Genomic DNA, 23,131 nt, shown 5'->3' on the forward strand with positions numbered 1-23,131 from the left:
GGTTGTAGGTCTGAAATTGGTCTTTGGTCTCATCTAAGGACCCACAATAAGTGACTGTAGCTCATCCATCAAACTCAACAGTAGTTTTATCGTCATCAATCATCATCAATATAAATCCAGAGTAATTCCATTGACTTAATTTGCTTTATTTCAAATTTACCCTAGTGTAACAGAGAAGAATTTCTCCTTTGTCTCTTAGGATGGTGCAGTAGGAGGTTGTGTAGGTTTCTACCACACTTTACTCCCTGGTTTCAGAGTAGCAGCCGTGTTAGTCTGTATTTGCAAAAAGAAAAGGAGTACTTGTGGCACCTTAGAGACTAACAAATTTATTAGAGCATAAGCTTTTGTGAGCTACAGCTCACTTCATCGGATGCTTTACTCCCTAACTCTCCAGATCTGAATGGTGCCATGCGTTAAGGGACTATCATCATCCATACAGATTGACTGGCTGTCTTGGGTATAAGGAATTCAGTATTACCCAATATCCCATAGAAAAATGCAACTGTGAAATCTCTGTGCATAATGTAAGTTTTTAAAGATATGGTATCAGCTGAATTTCCTAAGAAGTACACTGTTCACATTTTAGTCCTGACTGGCATTGTCATCTCAGTTTTATCTTATGCTTAACAAATGAAACTGCCCCAAATACATAAACCTATCTATCCAAGAAATTCAAATTATGTACAGACCATAGAGAATGAATAAATAATGCAGCAGATTTTTAAAATGGAACCTTTGAAATAATTCTTATGTTTTTCCCTTCTCTGCAAGATATAGAAGCTGCTCAGCTACAGTATAAAGCTATAGTTCATTTACTATACCTTGCCTTCCTGGATGGTGACAACGTCAGGCAAACCTCCAAGTATCCGGGCACGATCTGAAAATACATGAGTGAAGTTTCCTTTAATATCTGCAAAAATAACTCTATCCCAGATTTCATTTCCCCTCTAGCACTGTTCTTTTATCTTATTTTTGTACAAGTCTCTGTATATGCAAATGGAGAGAGTTATTCACCATTAGTTAGCACACCATTTGTACATGTAAAATCATGTCACTCTGCTGCAAAAAGCAGATATTTTAATATCCTACTGTCAATCACCTCCTCAGTGAAATTAAAGTATGGGCCTTACCCTTAGCTCCACTGAATTCAGTTTGAGTTTTGAGTGCACAAAGAATGTAGAATTGGGCCCAATGTTTCTAAGTTTCCAAGGTAAAAGTCTGGCAATTCAGAGTTTATGAAAAGAGATGAGTTGCAGCCTATAGAAGAGGCTCAGAAACCAGTGAAGTTTAGGCTTCTGATCTAAATAAAAAACACAAATTCTGATCTCAATTACACCAGTGTAAAATCTGGAATAATTCCATTGACTTCAGTGGAATTCCTCTAGATTTATTCTGGTGTAAACAAAATCAGAATCTAGCCATTTGCATTTAGTTTCAAAATCCTACTGCAATCCAATATAAGTTAAGTGACCCTAGCAGGCACATTCTCTGCTGCAGCTATTCCAGGAAGTGGAATTCAGTCTTTGTTAGTAGTGGGGGAGCCATGAAGAGGCAGAAAGTGGCTACACAGAATACTCTCCCCTTCAACATAGGTGCTCTTCCCCCTCTGTAAAATAGGGACTTTGTGGAGAAATTTCTTGAAGCCAGAAGTGGAAGAAGCAGGAGTGGGGAGCTAACCTATACCCAGGAGTGTGCCTTCTCCCCACTATCCATGACCACCCAAAGTCAAGAGTCAAAGTACAACTGAGGAACAACATCTAGGGGCAGCACGTTTACTGGTCCTGTTATACTGGTTTGGGTGTGCGTGGTAGTGGGGTTGCAGCAGAGTTTGGAGGAAATGGCCAGAATCTTTAGGGTTAGGGACCCCGAATGCTGCATACCAATTCCTCTGCACTGCCTTTTAAGACTCCATCTTTGCCTACACTATTTCTATGCTAGTCCCAAACACATAGAGAGAGGGGAGACTTTGCTGAGATGTTGCATTAATCTGTTCCAACCATGCACTTTTAAATAGAAGGGAAAGCATGTAGAGCTTAATCTTTGTAGTTAATTTATAATTGCTTTGTTCATTAAGTTAATGATTAAATACTTTTTTCCCTCTTTTTAAATTATTCTTTATTTTGTGTTTTCGGTATAATGCTATGATTGAGATTTTTAAATGCACAGATGTCAGGAAGCTCAAACCTCTGGTTCCCAGAGTACTTGTGACTTGGCACAGTTATCCATATGTAATATTTTTTATCAGTGCTTGTGGTGTGAAGCCATTTACCATGTAGGATAATTCAAAAACAACTCAATACATTTTCTTCAGACTTTCAAAAACAAAGTCACTTTTGTGTTGAGAGCAGGCAGGAGAAATTTCAGCTCAAAAGGTAATTTTTAGGGAAAGTTATTTGGCTGTGAAAACAGAAGCTAAGACTGGAAAAAGTTAACACAGCCATAATTATACTGTCACTAGCTGATTGTTATAATATCAGCTACCAAACAGGTCACTTTTCCTTTTTCTCCTTAGTGTCAGGATAAACTAGTTTTAAACGCACACCCATAGTCATGAGGATAAAAGAAACTTAATAACTGGTTTATGGAGATCATTGTAAAAGAAAGCTCACTTACTTCTTTCTGCAATAGCAGCTTGTCTGTAGTTGAGGGAAACAAAAAGAAAATTCAGTTTTAGTTAAGATTAATTTAGGATGACTAACAAATGGCTAATCTTTGAGACTGCTTTAAATCACTTAAGGAAATTTTTTCTGCACAGTACATCATTTGATAATCCTACTTTTTCCTTATTAACAAAGACTCAAATCCTCATCCCACAGAAGTCAATGGCAAATCTCTCATTGACTTCAGTGGGACCAGGATTTGGCTCAAAGGATTTTTTTTTAGTGTTAAACAAAGTGAACATGAGTACAGTTCCTTTCTTTATTAGCAGCATATTGTATTCAAAATAATACTTGCCATGAGCAATACTTACTTTAATCTTTGGAATTCAGTAAAGGCTTCATCAAAGGCTTTTAAAAGAGAAAAACTGATGTTAAAGGTAGTTTTCACACATCAGGCATCACAAGAAGGTAACTTACATTTTAAGATGTAGATTAAAATGTAATCAGTATAAAAAAGATTAACCTTTGCAGTCTTTGCTTTGATACCACACAAGAATTAAAATGACTAAAGGTTTAATTAAATGAAGTTAGTCTGTAGGTAACTGAGGTCTGAATGTGATGATAATAATAGTAAAAAATCATCAGTCTTTAACACAGAGAGGGAGGCTAAGATTATCTCACTAAAGATACCTCAGGAACAAAACTGCAGTTTCCAAATTAATTATAGCTTTCAGGATTTAAAAAAATCCATTTTTAACAAGTATTTTCATGCCCACTGCAAAGTTTCACATTGATGCCCAGGTAACCAACTGAACAGCAAGATTTAGCCTTGTTGTAACCTCTCCATATCTTGATGTTGACAAACCCTTTCTCTCCTTGAGTGAGAAGAAGGGACAAAAATTTTGCCAGAAACTGTGCAAAGGGTACAGAATGGAAAACAATTATTTCACTAAATGATTCCCCCATCACCTGGAGCCCACAAACACAATGTGGAGTTGGGGCTTTGTGGGTTGAAATGCCTGTGAAAGGAAAGGTTGGACCTTGGGAGCAGCCTGTTTCTGGCACATGGTCTCCTTAGGAATCAAGAGTCTTCTGGGTGAAAATCTATCCCAGAATTAATCCAAACACCATTAGCTTTCTCTCTACACCTTTTACCCCTGTTCTGAATGCTGGTGACAGATATCGTCACTGACAACTCTGAAGAATTAGGTATTTATAATGTGACGACTCTACCTTGTCCAGAAAGATCCAGCATCCTTGTATGTGTAGTTTTACCATCAAAGAGCTCCATTATATATTTGCCCTTGTCCTGTGGAGTTGGCTCATTGATCTGTAACCAGATCTGCTCCCCAGTAACACCAGTCTTAACTCTGTCTGTATACTTAATCTTGGCATCACTGAAAAATAAAAAGCAACATTAGCCCTTTCTTTTTATCATATTATAAATGTGAAGGACCTTTATGGCCTCACTGGCCATGTCTGCACTAGAGAATTTTTGCAAATGGTTCCTGGGGTGCTATGCTATGAATTCAAAATTTCAAAGTTTTTAGACCAAATGCTGGCTAGAGATTGTGCCATACCAGGAAATCTGAGGACCAAAGTGGGGCACAGGATGGAATTTTTCAGGATGGAATTTTCCAATTCTAGCTCTCCTCACAGCCCACAGAGAGGTTGTGGCGTTGTGGTCCCTCCATGACCAGAGCTGCAGAGGTCAAGACCCAAGGATCAGTGGGGGAGATCCATGCGTTTCAGTATATAACCCAAGAATGCATCCCACATTCATATCTCTACCTCAGCACATGTTGCTCCTGAATGAGGTGAAAAGGTGCTATGAATGGCCAGAACATGAACAGACAACAAAGCAACTTTTGTAGCAACAGTACATGTCCATTTAGGGGGCAATTTGGCACAGTGCCAGAATTTGGTCCTTCAGGTAAATACATGCATACATTAGTATATCTCTTCCCACAAAAATATCCATTTCCCAGCTTCTTAATCAAAGAGTTAATTACCCTAGACAAGGGAGGAAGCTCTTTGTCAAATCAGTTGCTCAATTTCTTTTTATCCTTAAACTAATGCCTTGGAATGTAACAGAGGGCCAGGGAGCAATTTACTAACACTTGGTGAATTAATGTGATCATTCTAACATAAATTAGTTTCTAAAAATGAAACATGAGAGTGAGAGCAAGCAACAAATCTGCAGCATTTGATATTAGCTTCCAGTTTTCAAATGTGTAGGGACTCCTTGGAATGCGAAGTTGAAAGTAGAGATGGTACTAAGTAGATTTAAAATAATCCTAATAATTCATTCCTCTGGATTTCCCAGTGCATCCTGCCTACTCTGGCTGAGATTTCAAAGCTGCCAAAGGGATTCTGATGCCCAAGTGCATTAATTTAAATGTGGTTTGAAAATCTCATTCTCTATCTTGTTTTGGTTATAAGCTTTCCAAGATAGAGACTGTCTGTGTTTTTTTGGGGGGGGAGGTTGGGGGTTTCTGCCTCAGGCACATACTGGAGTTTAATAGATAAGGGGTCTTTTCAGGATGAATCCACCTATCAAGAGATATATATTGCACCTATTCGTTCTGTATCTGTACTGTACCTGCAATTTTGTAAAAATGTGCAATCCAGGGAGACAGACTGGCTGACCTCGAACTAAACATTTCTGAACTCCAAGTTTTCTTCAGTTTCACGGACCTTCTGGTCATAAACACTTTACTCATGTTCTTCCTCCAAGCTGCTAAAAATTAATGGTTCAATACCCCTCTGACAGACTGATATAATTCCATTGACTTCAATGGAGCTACAAATGATTACATGGGAGTGAATGAAAGGAGAACTGGGCCCAGTATTTTAATATATCACTTCCTGTTGAATGTGTAAAACCAAAGAATTTGTAGACTGCTAGCAAGCTTTCATACACTTACTTGTGTAACCAGCTCACTCTCAGATCTTCCAAGTAATAATTAACAAAAGAGAATAATCTGATACCCTCTGCTGTGCTCTGGATTTTCAGTTCTGTTGCAGATACAGCTGAAAGAAGAGCACATGTTTTATGCAACCCTACTGCCATTCATGAAGAAGCATGAGTCACTCATCTGAAGGGGGAATTAAATACTTACCAATCTTTCTGCATACTTCATTCATCAAATCTGCAAAAGCTGTGGAAACAAAATCCATAGGCTGAGACTCAGTGTCCATGCAAACATGCTCAGTAATAGGTTAAAAATTGGCATGCAGTGTTATGACTCTAGAGCATTCCCTCTAAAGAGTTCCTAACAGAAATCTGATTTGCATTTTAAAATGTATCAGACCCTTAGTTTCAAGCACAACAAAGCTAAGAAGTGTTTTCAGGGAGCTTGCCCATCTATTCCATGGTTTCAGCACCATGTTTAAGCCCTTCACTGCTAAACAGGGCAACATTCTTTTTTCTAAAGGTGACAGTAGTCAACTGGAATTTTGGCCCTTCCATATCAATGTATTATATACGGAGTATGAATTTTGCTCCATGTACTGGACACAGTAAGTAGCAATGAAATCTTTAAAATATACAGCGTTCTAAGACTAGAAGTACTTTTAAATAAATTATTGGCAAAACAGATTAATTAAAAAGTCTGAAAGCGCGTCCTCACAGGAACCTAAATTATATCATGTTCATAAAATGATCTAGATCCACAACATTCTTCTACATCAATGGAATTACTTTTAGTATAGTGAGCACCCAATTTGAAAACTTATCATTGTGAATACCCTCAACTGGGGTATCCTGAGGAAATATTACAAATAATCTAATTAACAAAAGTATACTGGAATGCTCTGTTACTGAAAAGTCACCATCAGGATGGTCTCATGGCATCTGTGATAACTTTTGGTTTAGGAGCCTGTCTCATATGCAGGAGAAGCAAAAACCACTTGAAAAAAACACTGCAATTTGCCTCTGCAAAGCTCTTGTGCAGACAAACAAACACTGCCACTTCGGTACTTATGACCCAGTATGGGATAAACCATTCAGAATGTTGCCCTGACCTGCTTCCACAAGCTTCAGTTTACTTTTGTCTTTTCCTCTGTCATCCTTCAGTATTACTTCATAAACACCAGCATCTTTCTTGGAAAACTGTAAAGCAATAAGAACAAACAGTAGCATTCAAAACAAGTTATTTCAGAGAGCAATATTGTTTCTGTTCTAGTGATTTATGTGGCTGGCAAAAAAAATACATAGACACCAAATTTAACCTTCTATCTATATACTCTTCCTCACTAGAATTAATGTTGTTCCTTTTGCAGTTTGGGAACTAAGGCACAGAGAGACTAAGTGGCATGTCCTAGAGCACACATGAAACCTGTAGCAGAAACTAGGAATTGAACCAATATCTCATTAATTTTAGTCTAGTGCCTTAGCCACAAGACCAGGATTCCTCTCACTGGTTGATAGGAGCACATTACTGTTTAACCCTTTTCTAATGTAATCAGCACAGCAGTGTGATGTAATCCTCCAACTCTTTAAACTGATTTAAAAGGGAAATGTGAAGCTCTTTCTCACAGTTTCCTGAAAATCTGAATTCACATGGATTTAAACTGAAATTTGCTGCAACCAAAAAATAAATGCAAGGTGAGCTTTTTCTTTAAAAACTATATCCCAGTTCCTATCTATAGTGGATATGTTGGAATATCAGATTAGATCACATCTATGAACTGAACTGAATACCATAGATCTGTACATTAAAAAGCCAGGAGTCACTCACCTCTGATATCAGCAGAGTACATACACCATCCTTAAAGTCATGCTCCTCATCCACCATTATCTCCCTCCCATCTTTGTACCAAACAATGTGCGTTTCCTTCTTAATATTAGCCACCTAAAATGTATGAAAAGCACATCAGTATTATCCTACTATTTTAATATAGTGAATTGAGTGGTAGGGGTGTCAGCCTATGTGAATTCTGGGATCACCCACCAGAACAGTGAAAGATGCAACCCCTCAGATGAGAAAGGGGACACAGAATCCAGAACTTAACTGATTACAGGGGACAAAAAATGAAAAAGAGGGAGAGTGCTGCAGGTCCCAGGGTCAAATGAGAGATCCAGGGAGAACACAGAGCAGGAAACCCTGAACAATCTCAACTGCTCTGAGAAGGAGTCAGCGGACACCACCCAGAAGAACTCTGCCCAAATTAGAGCACAGAATAGGAACCAGAAAAAGACTTCAGAGCATTCTGAGAGATATCCCTCACACACAACTTGCTTGTTCCTCCTGGACTGAAGGATGGTTGACAGTGCTGGAAAGCGAAGCCCTTTTATCCACTCCTGGATTGAGTAAGGAAAGGGGGGTATGGAGTAAGGCAAGAGGGGTATGGAGTTAAACCATCCCAGTGGGAGCACTATGGAGCCCAAAACAGAAGGAGGAGAGTGCAGTGACTAAGTCAACCTTAAATTCCAAATCACCCAAGTCCAATAGTCAGAGGTTCAGTTCCTCATGGCACTATCCAATTTGCACATGGAGCATGCCTGTTTGTGACACCCCTTAATGGCATGTGGTATTTGTTCCCTTCTTTTGACCTGCTCTGCTTAGTATGTCCCTGCCGCCTCCCCACAGATCACCCTTTGGGAGCATTAAGAAGAAAGCAGTTTGTGCTCAAGACAGCACAGAATCTGTGACTGTGTTCAGATGTTATACACAGGGGGAATACAAAGGAAATCTCTTTGCACTCTTCCCCACCTTGCACACCTGTGCAGTGACTGGCCACAATCTGATCCAGTATATCTCTTGCTTTTATAACTACCTGAACAGTGTTGAAAACCAGCCAACTCTTACCTTGCATTTCAACAACACATTGCAATCAGCGGTAACTTCCCATCCCAGATACTCAACAAAATGAGGACCTGTTTAAAATGAGTTTTTACAAAATCACATGAGCAATAATCACAATGCAAAAGACAAGTTAAATGAACTTTTCTTGCTAGATATACTGTTATTTTTATAATGTCAGAAATATAGGCTTTTATGCTTCAGATTTTATTCTTTATGTAAAAAATGAGGTAAGCAATTAATTATAATTGAATATCAATTTGTATTTCAAAATACCATATTTACACCTGCTCCTACATTTAATCAGCCAAAAGATGACTGAACACCTTTCATTTGCATATGATTATGCTGTTCATTACCTTGTTTCCTGAACCACTCTTGCCTCTGAAAGTCTGCTTCGTTCTGTAGCTTCTTGAACACTAGGGATCAAAAACAGTCAGGAAAACAAATGTGAGCCTTCTAGACAGAATATCTCATTAGTAGGGAATGGGATATTATTGTATTGCAGAGGTGAAATCCTGTCCCTGCTGAAGTCACTGGGAGTTTTGCTATTAACTTCAATGGGACCAGATTTTCACCCCAGGTTGCTGATAGTAAATATTTCATGTGTTAAGTATTTCAGCTGTCACAATGTTATTACAGCTGACCCAGGCTCTCCTAGCCACCCACAGACATTAAACCTTTCACATGTATCTAACCTTTTGAGCAAATGTATGTTATTGATGGTGGTTCATTCAGCACTTGAGGACCCTCAAACTCATTTGTTATAGTAAATGTCAATGTAATGCTACAATGAGTAATATTTAATTTATGTAATAGAAAAGATCAAAGAGAAAAGTATGAATTGTAAATATATCTGAATATATGCCACCAAAAGAAGACGACATTTTGTGTCACTCATCTGATCACATTTGATCCTTGGAGTAAGGAAAGCAAGAACGGCGGCAGAATCATCAAGCAGTTGAAATGTAGACAGCTGCAGGTATATCTGAATATCTAATTTGAAATAGGAGAACAGTCCCAAGTATCTCCAACAACATTTGTATCAAATTAGCATTGTGGGACGTTGTAATTGTAGATGTAGGAAAGCTAGCTAGACAGATGAGAGAGAGACATTATAGGTAGTATATGTCATCTTCCAAGCGCTCTTCAAAATTAATTAATCCACACAATGCCTCTGTGAGGCATGTAAGTAACAGAGATGGTTGGAAAATGTGAACATTTTTCCTAAAGATTATAATGGAAAAATTTCCTTTTTTCCCCATTTAAAAAAAATCTGAAACGTGACCAGATTTAGTAGGTGTTATTATTCTACAGATGGGTAAACTGAAGCAGAGACGTTAAGTGACTTGCTCAAGGACACGATCGATATAAAGAAATTAGTGTAAGAGCACAGATCAATACACCGGAGTCATATTTAGTTCATCGCACTGCACTAGTTGTGAAAGTGAAGTTCTAGATGAGCTTACCATCACCAATAAGGACAAGACTGGATTGGTTCGTTGCTTTTCCATCCTGAAGTTGGAAGGTATAAGTCCCTTCATCACTGTCCTCAAGTTTATCCATGATCATTTCAACAAGGCCAGTATTATGGTCCACCTTCATCTTATATTTCTTCAGGTACAAAAAGAAAAGTCAGACTAATGGTCGTCTTCAGAATCAGAAAAGACTCATCTATCTGGTCACATTCTAGGTGTCTGTCCCAGGTTATATGCACATAACCAAACATATACATAAAATATGTTAATCAAATATGATAAGCATATTTATTATCATCATAATGCTTTATATCTGTTCTGTACTGAGCATCACGTTCTGTTTCATTAGAAAGGATTTTTTAAAATATATGAAAACTATTGCCCAACTTTTCAAAACAATACTTTCCCTGAGATGATGCTTTTATATCTTACTTCTATAGAATGCCCTGTCCATGCCTTTTAACCAATGTAGTGGAATGCTAGAGACTTCATATGTTTTGGGGCTGCTTATGGGAACTTGCACATAAAATAGGCCCTGATCTGGGTTTACATGCAGAACTTTGGTCAGTGGTGTAGTCAGAATTCAGGGGGTGGGGACATGGGTGAGGAAATGTGGGGATGTGGTTTGAATGCACTGCGCTCTGTGAATTTTGGTCTCCCTGGAATGGCCTACAGAGGGATATGGACAGTAGCTAAATTACAGGACTGCCTTATTCTGAGGACTGGAATGCTCCCTAGCTGCTTACAGAATCTGGATGCCCACAAAGGTGGCCAGAGGTGATTAGGGTGGGGGGACATGTGTTACAACTTCAGGGGTTACCTGGGGAAGGCAAATCAGCGCTGCATGTTGCTAACACTGTTGCAAGCATTGCAAAGCATTTTGGGGAAGGTCAAAGTTGTGAGTGGGGAGTGGAAGATTCTTTTGCAGGCTGCAAGAGGCCAAAGGGGGAAGGAGAAAGAGAGCAGAGAATGGGTTAATTTAACACTGCAGCTAGCAACCTTAGTTTAATGATAAAATGCTGGCTCCAGTACAAGGTCACAGCGCTAGACGAGAAGTTTCTCTCTCACCCAGCCACAGCCAGCCATGAGAAAACCAGGGCCACAGAGAAGAAAAATACAGGCGAGATGATGAGGGGGGGGAGCAGAGCTTCGCATCCCTAAAGCCATTGTGTTTTGAAAAAGCAAAAAAAACCAAAAAAAAGCCAGTTTAAACTGGCACAAAAAGCACCAGGAACAGAGGTCACGGAATGGAACACCCCCAAAGAAGCCCAAAACTTAAAACCCTCCTGAGAGCTGAAGCAATTCAGAGATTGGCAGCAAACCCTGGACAACCTGTGTGCACAGAACAGAACTCCCGTCCACCCCTCCTCCTCCTCTTCTTACGTTATACCCAGGCCTGGCCAGCCTTGGGTAGTGCAGGTGTAAGTTTGAAAGTGGGTTAGGGTTTGGGGCATTAATGCTTTCTTCCTTCCTATAAGTAACATGGGAAGCACCCATTACTCTCCACTGTTACTTTATTATTTTATCAATAAAGCTTTAAAATTCAAATACTTGGTGTTTTGTCATCTCCTCCCCAAACGATCCTGTGGCTTCAGCCTGATCACCTGACGCGCCAAGCAGATTGGTAACAAAAATCTGTCTCACTTGTGGGCCTCACCAGATTTCTTGGGCTGCCTCTTGCCAGGATGCTCAACAGCGGCTCCCGCTGGTGGTGGCACTCACCATGTGTCCATACAGTGTGGGGAGGGAGGAAGCAGCAGGGCACTGTGCTGGCTGTGAGCTGAGCTCCCCGGCGGTACATGCGGCTGCTTCTTCCCTGCTGCTGGAGTCACAGCACTTCCTGCTGCCTGCTTTGCAGACTGCCCACTGAGGTAAGTGAGGGGGACATCTTCGATATCGGGAAGAGGAACTGTGACATGGTGCTCAGCGCCAGGCAGCTCAGGTGGCGCCCCATCCAGCCCAAGAGCCTTGGAGGTGAGTGAGGGGAAGAAGACTGGAGGGCAGAGTGGGATAGAGGGGTGGACCCTGCTGTTGCTGCTGCTTGCTGCACCAATGCACTCCCAGCAGCAGCTTTCTGCTCCTGGGGGTGCACTGAAACAGCAGTAGCCTTCAATGTGCCTATCAAGGAGAAGGCAATTTGGTGGTGTCATATTCCTCCCGCCAACAAAAAGTGACTGATAATTCTCCAACTTCTTGTTCACTGAGACGATCCAGCCCCCATGCACCATCCCACCCTGATGGCACGTGGAGGACTGTGCCTCCCAACTGTGTTGCTCCTTTTGTTGGTCTTGTTTTGAACACAGGCAGGGAGGGATGCCTGCAAGCTCTGCAGGGGGTTGGACACTCACAGGACAGAGAGCAGGAGAAGGAGGAGGTACGTGCTAGTGTATGTTGTCTACATATATACCAAGTTTCAGGGAGTGGAGGCAGAGGTAACACATGGGGCAGTCACGTGCCCCCCACAGAACTGTTTAGTTGTGCCCTCCCCCACTATCCACAGTTATGTATTGTCTCTGTTGGTGGCAGAAAGCCACACTAAGTGCACCTCCTGAACTGCATCCAGCAGTGCTCAACCACAGCTCAGACTATGGGCACAATCTTTATACTGATGTTTTCAATCACGTTATGTTTTCCATGTAAATGCATTAGAGTAGTGAGGTCTGATTATATTCAAAGTGCTTAGCTGGAACATTGATACTCATTGCTTATAAAAGTCAGAAAACCATAAGCAATAAAAGTCATACCTCTCCATTAACAATTTCCTTGTCATTAAATACAAAGTTGACCTTTGCATTGCCAGACAGCTTTTCAGCCTGCAGCCAGAATCGCACTTGTCCCTTCTCCAGAAGTTCAGCTGCCAGCTCAGACTTAAGAGGGACAGCTACGAAAAGGAAAGAAAAGACTGAAGAGAATCTTTCCTATGTTTCACAACTGTTCTTTTCCATTGTCAAAAATACACCCATTGATATGTGTAGTATTTATGGAAGTGTGCATCTTCCCCCACCCTCTGTGTAGTTATTCTATTGTTCAGGGTCACTAGGGTTGTGTAGAGCTAGAAATATTCAGCATTTGAGTTATATTTGATGCTGCTCTATTCTAACTCAAAGAAAAATCTGTCTCAAAGGTAAACTGAACATATCTCTGCAGCATGCAGTGAGTGTATATGGCCCAGAAAGAACCATGCTTTATGACTCACTCTGTAATGTTATAATAAAATGTCAAAATGACTCAGCAGAAAAAAACAGCCTGCAAGGTCTTGTCTTCAAAGGTAATCAGAAAGTAAACAGCTGAACCCCACGTTGGTCCTTCATTCCTAGAATTGATCATGTGTGTCACATCATGCCAAAAATTTCAGCAGTACACTCAGTTGTCAAAAAGAAACACTGACATTACGAGCCACATTCATTGCTGATGTAAGCAGGGTCAACTCCATTGAATGGCATTGTAGCCATTTATGTCACAGGACATTTAGCCATGGTTTTAGTTTTCCCATTATTGACAAGTTCAAGTCTTCATCTTATTTTCATTCTAACTTTTCCTTAGGCTTTAGCTTACTTGGAAAACACAATCAATCAATTAGACCTGGTCATTTTTCAAAGGTGTTGAACATCTAACTAGCTCCCACTGATTTTTTACTTAGACTCACAGAGCTATGCAAACAGTACGTGAACACTTCTCTACCCTCCTATAGGTATACAGCATATACAAGCATAAGTATATGAGAAACTCCCAAAATATAATAAGGACATGTCAGATTTGTAGTCTGATTAGTGAGTCATTGTTTTTCATCTGTCAGAATACTGTAAAGTGTATTCATGGAAGGGTGTGACATTGTCCCAGAGCTACTGAGATGGATCTACAAACATCTTTGTGAGACAATCAGAGGGAGAGTCTTTTCATTTGTTTATATAGTCTGGTAATGGCTGTAGAACTAAATGTGAAACTCTCCTACCATATAGATATTGGTGGAGGTATCAACAACAATAAAGGACTCAACAACAATAAATAACAGCATACTATACTGTAAAACAGAATACCTAAAGTATGAACAGCACAACTCTGGGTTGTGAAACTGTTTCAGATACAAGGTTCACAAAAACAAAAGGAGTACTTGTGGCACCTTAGAGACTAACAAATTTATTTGAGCATAAGCTTTTGTGAGCTACAGCTCACTTCACGAAAGCTTATGCTCAAATAAATTTGTTAGTCTCTAAGGTGCCACAAGTACTCCTTTTCTTTTTGCGAATACAGACTAACACGGCTGCTACTCTGAAGCCTGTCAAGATACAAGGTTGTACTGCAAGGCATATTAACCTGTTTATAGCAGGGCTAGTCTGGCATTTTTCCTTCGTCCTCTGCATTGTTCAGCTCCACTTGCCAGCAGCAGAGAGTGAAACTGACATCATTTTCACTTTTCTTCCCACTTCTCACACGCAGAAATGGCTCCTTTAAAAGATTTTCACCTCTTCACTTGCTTGCTCCTCCCAGAGCCCTAGCGCACCTTCTGGAGCAGGCAAGATGCATGAAAGTGGCTGCCTCCCAGCCCTTCCAATCTGCTCTGAATCAGGCTGTGAAGCACATGTGGAGGCTTCGTTCTTCACATGAGACTGCTCTGTCTGTCTGTCTCATGTGCACACACACCCTTGTCCTGAGTAGCAGGGAACCCTCTTCATTTCTTCCCCACCTGAAGACATCTGATAGGTAGGGAAATGAGGGAATAGCCAAAAGGGGAAGGAGGATGGGCAGTAGCTATCAGGAAAAGGGGAAGGTGGTAGAAATGGAGTAATTGGGGATTGGCTATGGCAACTGGAACACGAGCAGAGCACCACCACTTTCCCCTCATTTTGACTCCTGCATGTTAGTGCAATGGTGCTGTAAAAAGCTTCCTCACTTACTATGATAAATGAGAGGTAGCTTGGATTTTACTTAATCTCTAAAAACAAAAGGAGAGAAATGCCAGATGTACCAGTGTTTGCAATAGGAAGTGGGTGTAAATGAAGAAATTAGGCTGTGCTGCTTTTGTTTTACTGTCAGGTTTGTGGCAATTTTAAACTCTTAACTTGATTTGTATGTAATTAACTATGAATATCTTAGCCTAAAATGGAAAGAAAAAAACAAAGCTTCCCAGAGGCTGTTTTGTAAAGGACTAAAATAAGCTAAAGGCATCTTCTTTTGTGAAAAGAAGTCACTCCCCAGTCCACAAGACTAACAAGACTGAGTCCGTGCGCTTCCCATCAAAACTGTTCATTTAAAAATGTGTCCGTATTATGAAGCACTAACTGGCAGCTGTATTGGAAACTTCTAGCAATCTGCTTCTGAGTTTTACTGCCTATTCTGTTTAGAGTCTTAACTTATCACAAGCACCTGATTAAACTTCCTTCAGCAGATACCAAGTTGAAGAGCAGCGATACAGGGGACTTTCCCATCCTTCTCGTTGGCCCTGTGCAGCTACTGCACTCATGCATTGTCTGTGTTCAGTAAGGGTATATCCACTCAGCAAAGAAAAACCCATGGCTGGCCTGTGCTAGCCAACTCAGGCTCATGGCCCTGGGCTGAGGGGCTATTTCACCGCTGTCTAGACTTCCAGGCTTGGGCTGGAATCCAAGCTCTGGGACCTCCCCCGTGCAGGGTCCTAAAAGCCAGGCTCCAGACCAAGCCCAGAAATCTACAGAGCAATGAAACAGGCCTGCAGCCTGAGCCATGTGAGCCCGAGTCAGTTGGCACGGACCAGCCACGGGTTTTTCTTTGCTGTGTAGACATACCTTTTGTGCGGAGTACTCAAGCAGCCCACTTACTAATAAACTTGCCAGCTGTAGTTGTTTCTGAACACAAGTTAAATGTGTTAAAAGTAAGCACTAAGCATGTTTAAATGAACTAACATGCAAGTGTTTAAGTTGAACATGCAAGTTCTAGTGATTAATTTTCATGTACATTACTAACTTTGTTAGTGCTTGTAAAAATAGTTTGAGAGATGAGACTGAAGCTCCTCATATACCCGAGGGGGGTCTCATTACTGTTTTCTCCTCTCTTCAGCATTTACAGATACAACTCATCTTATTGTTATTTAATATTTTACAGTGCCTAGAAATATGGTGGGTACCTGACAATACAAAGGGAAAGATGGGGTCTCTGCCTTGAAGAATTCACACTCTTATATGAAACATGACACAGTTGGGAGGAAAAATCAACAGAGAAGGTATGGGGTGAAGAAGGGCAAAGGGTGATGGAATACAATTGTGTGGTTACTAACTTTGGGTATGAAGGTGCAATTAGGAGTTTATTTTTGTTGCTGATTTTATTATAAATTAATAATATTGTTGACTTGCTTTTGGTGACATCATGGAAGAAGTAAGTCTTAAAAAGAGATTTTAATGATGAGAAGGTAGCAGATTGTGGGGTTTGAGAGGTCATTCCACGTGCAGGGAATGGCATAGAAAAAGTCATGGAGGTTGTTGGGAAAGAAACAAACAAGTGGGACATGGAGGTTGGGCTCACTGGATCAGAAAAGGCCAGTGGGTGACACAATAAGAGACCATGTTGGATATATAGACCAGAGTAGAGTTGTGTAGGGCCTTGAAGTGGTGGAGAAAAGGAAGGCAGTAGAGGGATTCAGAATGAGAGATGTTGTGGTCAGACTGATAGGCCAGGAAGACCATTTTAGTGGTCACGGTTTGGATGGACTGGAGGAGTGCAAAAAATGTGGGTATAAAGCAGGAGGGGTGGAGTTTTCAGTAGCTGAGATAGAGGTAGGAGGTGATGGACAAGAACTTTAGCTACTGGGATTGAGAGGAATAGTCAGAGCTTAGAAATGTAGTGGAGGAAGATATGGCAAGATTTAGACATGACCTGGATATATGGGACTGGATTCACCATTGTGTTACTCCTGTTATATACCATTGTGACTCTGTTTAAAACAGTGGTATTGCACCAGCTTAAAATTGGAGTAGTATAGTGATAAATAAAACATGTGGCAAGAAGGAGAGGGAATCATCAGATATAGCCCCCAAGGAACAAACCTGGGTAACAGGAAGAATGGTCAGGTTGTCTACAGTAACAGAAAAAGAAGAAGGTGGGGAAGTTCAGAAGGAAAACTCCTGTGCAGATGGCGCATTGTAGCTGGACTTGCTGTGATGTTTTGTTTGCCTCATATCTGGTCTTAACTTACATTGCAGTAATGTTGCCAGCTAAAGTTAAAGGGGCAAAAAATTATAAACTCTCACACTGGCTTGGCAACTCATAGAGATCTGACAGGTTTCAGAGTAGCAGCTGTGTTAGTCTGTATTCGCAAAAAGAAAAGGAGTACTTGTGGCACCTTAGAGACTAACAAATTTATTTGAGCATAAGCTTTCGTGAGCTACATCTGATGCATCCGATGAAGTGAGCTGTAGCTCACGAAAGCTTATGCTCAAATAAATTTGTTAGTCTCTAAGGTGCCACAAGTACTCCTTTTCTTTTTATAGGGATCTGAGTAAGTGTAAAGTTCAGTGCTCCAGAAAAAACAAATCCATTGGGATGCTTACTACACATCCAATATATGGACTATACTGTACAGCTAGAGAGCAGCATCTAAATAAGCAGCAAAGGCATCACTTAATACGTTAATATACTGGTAATAATTGAAAGACTGACTAGTAGAAACCATGACCTCAGCTTCACACACTGCATGCTTTTCTTGTGAACCAGCAGAGCGGCGGATGCTGGCAGGGACTCTGTAATATACATCCCAGAACTCTTCACACTGCATGCCAGTATCTCTTCTATGAGGACGCTCATTTCACTTACTTGGGAATTTGCGCTCATGGCTGAGAGCAAGCAGGCGTTTCATCTCTACAAAAATTTTAAAAAGAAATGTTATGTTTGCATTTCTGTTTTACCAGTTATAATGATCACAGATTCTCATACTTTTTCACGTAGTGCAGAAGAAGAAGAAGTGAGATGTGAACAATAAAGTAGGCATTGTAAAAAATAGGTTTTGTCTTTACCTTCCTCGTCTATTGTGTAGCTTGATGAAACTCCATCAGTGTCCGTGACAGCACAAGAGTAAATGCCCAAATCATCTTCCCCAAGATCTTTAAAAGCAGCTTTTGACCTTCAGACAAAAACATTTTGATTAAAAGCCTTAATCAAAACCCTGAATCAGAACACCTCCCTTTTGCCCCTACTAGTGGGTGCTGTGGCTCTGGCTGAGCATGAGAGTATGGGACATAACCAGTGAAAAAGTGGTATGACAAAGTTCCTCCTCTACCTTGGTAGGTCCTGTGCTTATTGGCGGATTTTTCTCACCTCAGGGATTCACAGTAGCCCTCAGTTTTGCCACTTTCGTGGCTCAAACCTGCCATTCACTCAGATAACCTCATCACTGGCCAGCATGGGAAAAAAAAGAGTAAGAACAATTCCTGCAGTTTCTTCTGATCCACCATGTGGGTCAGGGAACAGCTCAGGGACCTTCCTCTCTGGTGGAACCTCCTGTGTTAGGTCCAGACTTGGGAGATCTGGGTGGAACCCGGGCCTGCCCTTTACCCTAGGTTCCAGCTCAGGGCCCTCTGGACTGCAGCTATCTAGCTATCTTCTGGAACAGCTGTGTGACAGCTACAACTCCCTGGGCTACTTCCCCATGGCCTCCTCCCAACACCTTCTTTGTCCTCACCACAGGACCTTCCTCCTGATGTCTGTTAACACTTGTACTCCTCTCTCCTCCAGCAGCACGTCCTCTCATTCCTAGCTCCTTATGCACACACCTCACTAATTGGAGTGACAGCCTTTTTAAACCAGGTGTCCTGATTAGCCTTAATTAATTCTAGCAGCTTCCCAATTGGCTACAGGTGTCCTAATTAGCCTGCCTGCCTTAATTTGTTCTAGAAAGTTCCTTAGTGTTCTGGAATAGTCCCTGTTATCTTCCCCAGGGAAAAGGGACCTGCTTAACCTGGAACTAATGTATCTACCTTTGACCACTCTTTTGTAGCCATCTGGCCTGACCCTGTCACATTGGGTATATCCCATGGTTTTACCATACATGTTGAACCCCACAGACTGTGTATCTGGTACATGAAAGATCTGAATAAGTCTAGCTTAGTCCTGCAGGGAAGTGAAATGGGAGCCTGCAGGGTAGAGTGTATAAGAGATGGAATAAAGATGTCAGAAAGGCATCCAATATGCATGGATACCTCTACATTGCTGGCAGTATGGTAAATACAGGCTGGTTCTAGGAAACATCTCTCTGGATTTCGTTTTCATGTGAGATGTAAGGGATATGTTACGGATGCTATAAACAGGGAGGGGAATGTCACATGGTTTCTGAGGTGCTACAGTTGGCAGGGCTCATACATCTACTTCTTCTCCCATATATGTTACTTTTGCACCTGTATAATTGCATCTCCTTCCTCCCTAGAAAAAGCTGGGGAAACAGGGGATCCAGACCACCCTGAAAGTCACCAAATCTGGGGTCTGGTGAACAAAAATGTTCCAATATTCACTGAGAATGCCCCACTACCAGCTCCCTCCTGATCAACCCAGAGTGTTGTTTGCTCCAGCAACTCAAAAGACTGCAACTAGTGCAATATAATATGGGAAAGTTTTTGAAGCAGTGAGGACCAAAACAATTTAGGTTAAATATGTTAAAAAATACTAAATTGCACCTGCAAATCTGGTAGCCAGTGCAGGTCAGAGAGCACAAGTGTAATGTGCTCTTTATGAGAAGCACTGCTTAAACAAGTGGGATGCATCATTGTGTGTGTGCTGCAATTTCTGAATAGTCTGAAGGTGGCCTCTGATGTAGACAGCACTGTAATAATCTAACCTTCCAGTGACAAAGGCATGAATAATCTTGGTGAGGTCCACCTCCAAAGGGATGGATTTCTGTGATTCCTAGGATTTATAAACATAACAGAGTTGCTATAAGCAAGGCTCCTTACTTTCCGCCTTTGGTGTCAAAGGCTAATCGAGATTCATCCTCAATTGGTTCATAATTCTTGGACCAGACAAACTTAGAGTCTGAAGACATCTGGTCACATTCAAAGTTCAGGGAAATGACTCCGTTATCATCCACATCTACTTCCACTTCTTTAGTTCCTGGAAGATCAAAACAAAGCATGTCTACTTTTTAATAGAAAGCAGCATAAATTATTTGCATGCACATCATTCACAAATTAAGGTAAATTAAGCAAAGCCCTTTCCTTCCTTTTGCTCATACATAAGCTGCTGCAACAGGCCTGTGTCCTTGATCCTTTACTCATGACAAGAGTCTTTATCTAGGTGCATAATTCCACTGAAGTAATGAACAAATTAAAAAGGGTACATAGGGCAATAAGATTACTTGCACATGATTAAGGACTATGCATACATGAAGATTGCAGCATTGGTCCCGGGGCTGAAAGAAGCCTTATCTCAGGCTTAAAAATAAAATTAAATGCACTGGAAAAACTGAACAGGAACAAATGCAAGTCCATTAAAATGCATTAAACGTTGAAAATATTGTAAAAGTAATACCTTAGACAGTAAGGGATATTCATTGCATTCTTTACATAAGGAAAACTTCTAATTTTCTAGTAAAATACAAGTTCATGCCATGTACACAAGAGTATACTTGGGAAAGGTGGAGGGGTGAATAGGAAATTAAGAGTTCGTATTAATTTCACAAATGAACCATCATAGCAGCACTCACTTGTGCATCTAATGGTGTTATACACAGCAGTTCATTCACACGTACAGATGTTGGATTAATCGAGTCTGACATATTGCCCAGAAATGGCCTATGGGACGCATCCTGTGCACACCAGTAGGGAGCGTATTTGTGATTGGGCAGCCAAGTGCAACACTTGGTTCAAACCAAGAGCTGGTTTTGAATACTGCCTGCTACTCCTGCAGGCCTCGGTAAGGGTAAGGCCATCCAGCATGCACTGGAAGGGCACTGAATGGGGAATAACAAGTCCAGGGCCAGAATATACCTAGGATCTGTTCTTCATGCATAGCTGTGCAACCAAGAGAACTGCATTTTCTGTATGGATGCAGAGTTGGCTCTTTACCCCTGTGTCAAATATGGAGGTAATTTTTCTCTAACAACTTGTTTGGTATCGTCACTGGAAGCACTGTTCATTCAAGGGGACTTGGAGAATATCCATTGTGTTTTTGCACAGCTCTGAACTGAACTGGACCTTATACTTTAAAAAGGCGTCTGATGTTATACTATTCAGTGTGAGAGTGTCTTGAACTGCCTAAAATGTCAATGACATACTTTCCCCCTAAAATGTTATATTTTAAAGAAAAGGACCTCATTCACAAAAACCCATCAGAGTATCCAGAAGTTAGTAATAAATGCTTTATTTCCAGCACATTTCTTGAGTCTTGTTCCCACAATCCTAATACTATACATGGCTTCTCCACTACTGTGAGCAGCAGCACATTCCTTTGTAATGAAGTAGTTTGTGAACATGTAACTGACTGTCTTATTGCTTATAGCTTGCCATAAATGTTTAATAAAAGGAGAGATCAATATTTGTTGCTATACCAGTATTATCATTTATCAGCCCTTTCTGTAATGCTATATGCAGTTCAGAAATACATGTAAAGTACCTGTGAATGATAAATGTAGTCTGAGGTCTACATATCTCTTACTGGGCAGTAAGATGTTTGTAAATTTACCAATGTAAACCATTATATGGAAATTCACCATTTGATATGTCATTAGTGTTTGTTTCCACTGCAGATTGTTAGCGTATGATTCTTTTGATGACAGCGTAGGTAATGTGCAAAAATTCTGCTATAAGAGTGATTCAAAAGGCAATATGCTTGACACTTCATTAGCTTGCATTCACTATATATTACTACTACCACTCAGCATATATATCTGGGAGTGGTGGTGTTTATACAACTCAGGGTGCATTTTTATGAGTTAATTTTTTCTCATTTTGCTTTAATCTCTACCATAAATAGACTCATAGATATTAAGGTCAGAAGGGACCATTATGATCATCTAGTCTGACCTCCTGCACAATGCAGGCCACAGAATCTCACCCACCCACTCCTGCAATAAACCTCTCACCTATGTCTGAGCTATTGAAATCCTCAAATCATGGTTTAAAGACTTCACGGTGCAGAGAATCCTCCAGCAAGTGACCCGTCCCCCATGCTACAGAGGAAGGCGAAAGAACCCCAGGGCCTCTTCCAATCGGCCCTGGAGGAAAATTCCTTCCCGACCCCAAATATGACGATCAGCTGAACCCTGAGCATGGGAGCAAGATTCACCAGCCAGATACCCAGGAAAGAATTCTCTGTAGTAACTCAGGTCCCACCCCATCTAACATCCCATCACAGGCCATTGGGCCTATTTACCATGAATAGTTAAAGATCAATTAATTGCCAAAATCATGTTATCCCATCATGTCATCTTCTCCATAAATACTTAAACAGGTCACTAAGAAACTAAAGCATGTTTCTAGTTTATTGGTCTTATCTATCAGAGGTATTCACCAAACCTCCAAAAAAATTGGAGAGATAGACATAACAATATCAGGCAAATTTCCCTTGTCCTAATAACATGGAGATTTCAACATCTCATTTTGAGTCTCAGTTAAAGGCCCCATAGGGGAAGAAATACCTGGATTATAATAAAGACAGAGACTCTGATATCAAACATTAATTATCCCCATTTCTCTGAGAGTTTCATTATACTGAACTTGATGAGGTGGACAATTTGGAAAGATTGGAGTCACTGACATCATTTCAAATTGAGCTGGACAGAAGAATGGGTGAACAGGGCATTTTAATTAAATTTCTGAAACTTGGCTTTAAACGTCTCAAAACATGCAGCCAAAAATCTTCCTGTCCAGTTGGAAATTGCCCGTTGATCAGCTGCAATAACTGGGCTGGATAATAGCGTGTGACTAGGGTGAAACAGCAGAAATGTACTGCCACAGTGGGCTCAGTTCTTGAGTATGGCAAAGCTGGGCTTATTGTAGGGACTGAGGTGGTATGGAAGAAATAGCAACTTAATGCTACTTCTATGCGCCCTTGATCCTGGGGTTGCCTGTGGGTCAGTTCACCCTCACTCAAACCCCAGTTCTGGTGTAACTTGGAGCAGCCTGTTCTAAGTTACTCCTAGCTGCAACAGCTCTCAAATAGTTGTTCCAGCAGCTGAAGATTGCCAGAGCACAGCAGCACTCTAGACAGGACCTCATCTAAAAACCACTCTTCCAATATGCCCCTGTAAAAAGAAAAGGAGTACTTGTGGCACCTTAGAGACTAACAAATT

At 40.8% G+C, this 23,131-nt stretch overlaps 1 protein-coding gene across 6 annotated transcripts in view; it reads right to left on the reverse strand.

The window, feature by feature from the left end:
* MYOM1 (myomesin 1) overlaps positions 1-23,131 on the reverse strand; it is a 139,493-nt gene that overhangs the window by 14,022 nt on the left and 102,340 nt on the right. For 5 of the 6 annotated variants that reach the window (XM_043508036.1, XM_043508037.1, XM_043508041.1 and 2 more), the window contains 15 exons: positions 19,797-19,953; positions 17,868-17,974; positions 17,668-17,712; positions 12,630-12,766; positions 9,877-10,021; positions 8,767-8,826; positions 8,414-8,481; positions 7,343-7,456; positions 6,627-6,714; positions 5,723-5,761; positions 5,528-5,633; positions 3,834-3,997; positions 2,972-3,008; positions 2,614-2,636; positions 822-877 (listed from right to left, as the gene is read on the reverse strand). In XM_043508036.1, the coding sequence (XP_043363971.1) occupies positions 822-877; positions 2,614-2,636; positions 2,972-3,008; positions 3,834-3,997; positions 5,528-5,633; positions 5,723-5,761; positions 6,627-6,714; positions 7,343-7,456; positions 8,414-8,481; positions 8,767-8,826; positions 9,877-10,021; positions 12,630-12,766; positions 17,668-17,712; positions 17,868-17,974; positions 19,797-19,953 (1,346 nt within the window). The remainder of the gene's footprint in view (positions 1-821; positions 878-2,613; positions 2,637-2,971; positions 3,009-3,833; positions 3,998-5,527; positions 5,634-5,722; positions 5,762-6,626; positions 6,715-7,342; positions 7,457-8,413; positions 8,482-8,766; positions 8,827-9,876; positions 10,022-12,629; positions 12,767-17,667; positions 17,713-17,867; positions 17,975-19,796; positions 19,954-23,131) is intronic. The other variant, XM_043508038.1, reaches the window with a different exon arrangement.

This window comes from Dermochelys coriacea, chromosome 2 (assembly GCF_009764565.3).
Source record: "Dermochelys coriacea isolate rDerCor1 chromosome 2, rDerCor1.pri.v4, whole genome shotgun sequence".
Classification (NCBI taxonomy): Eukaryota; Metazoa; Chordata; order Testudines; family Dermochelyidae; genus Dermochelys; species Dermochelys coriacea.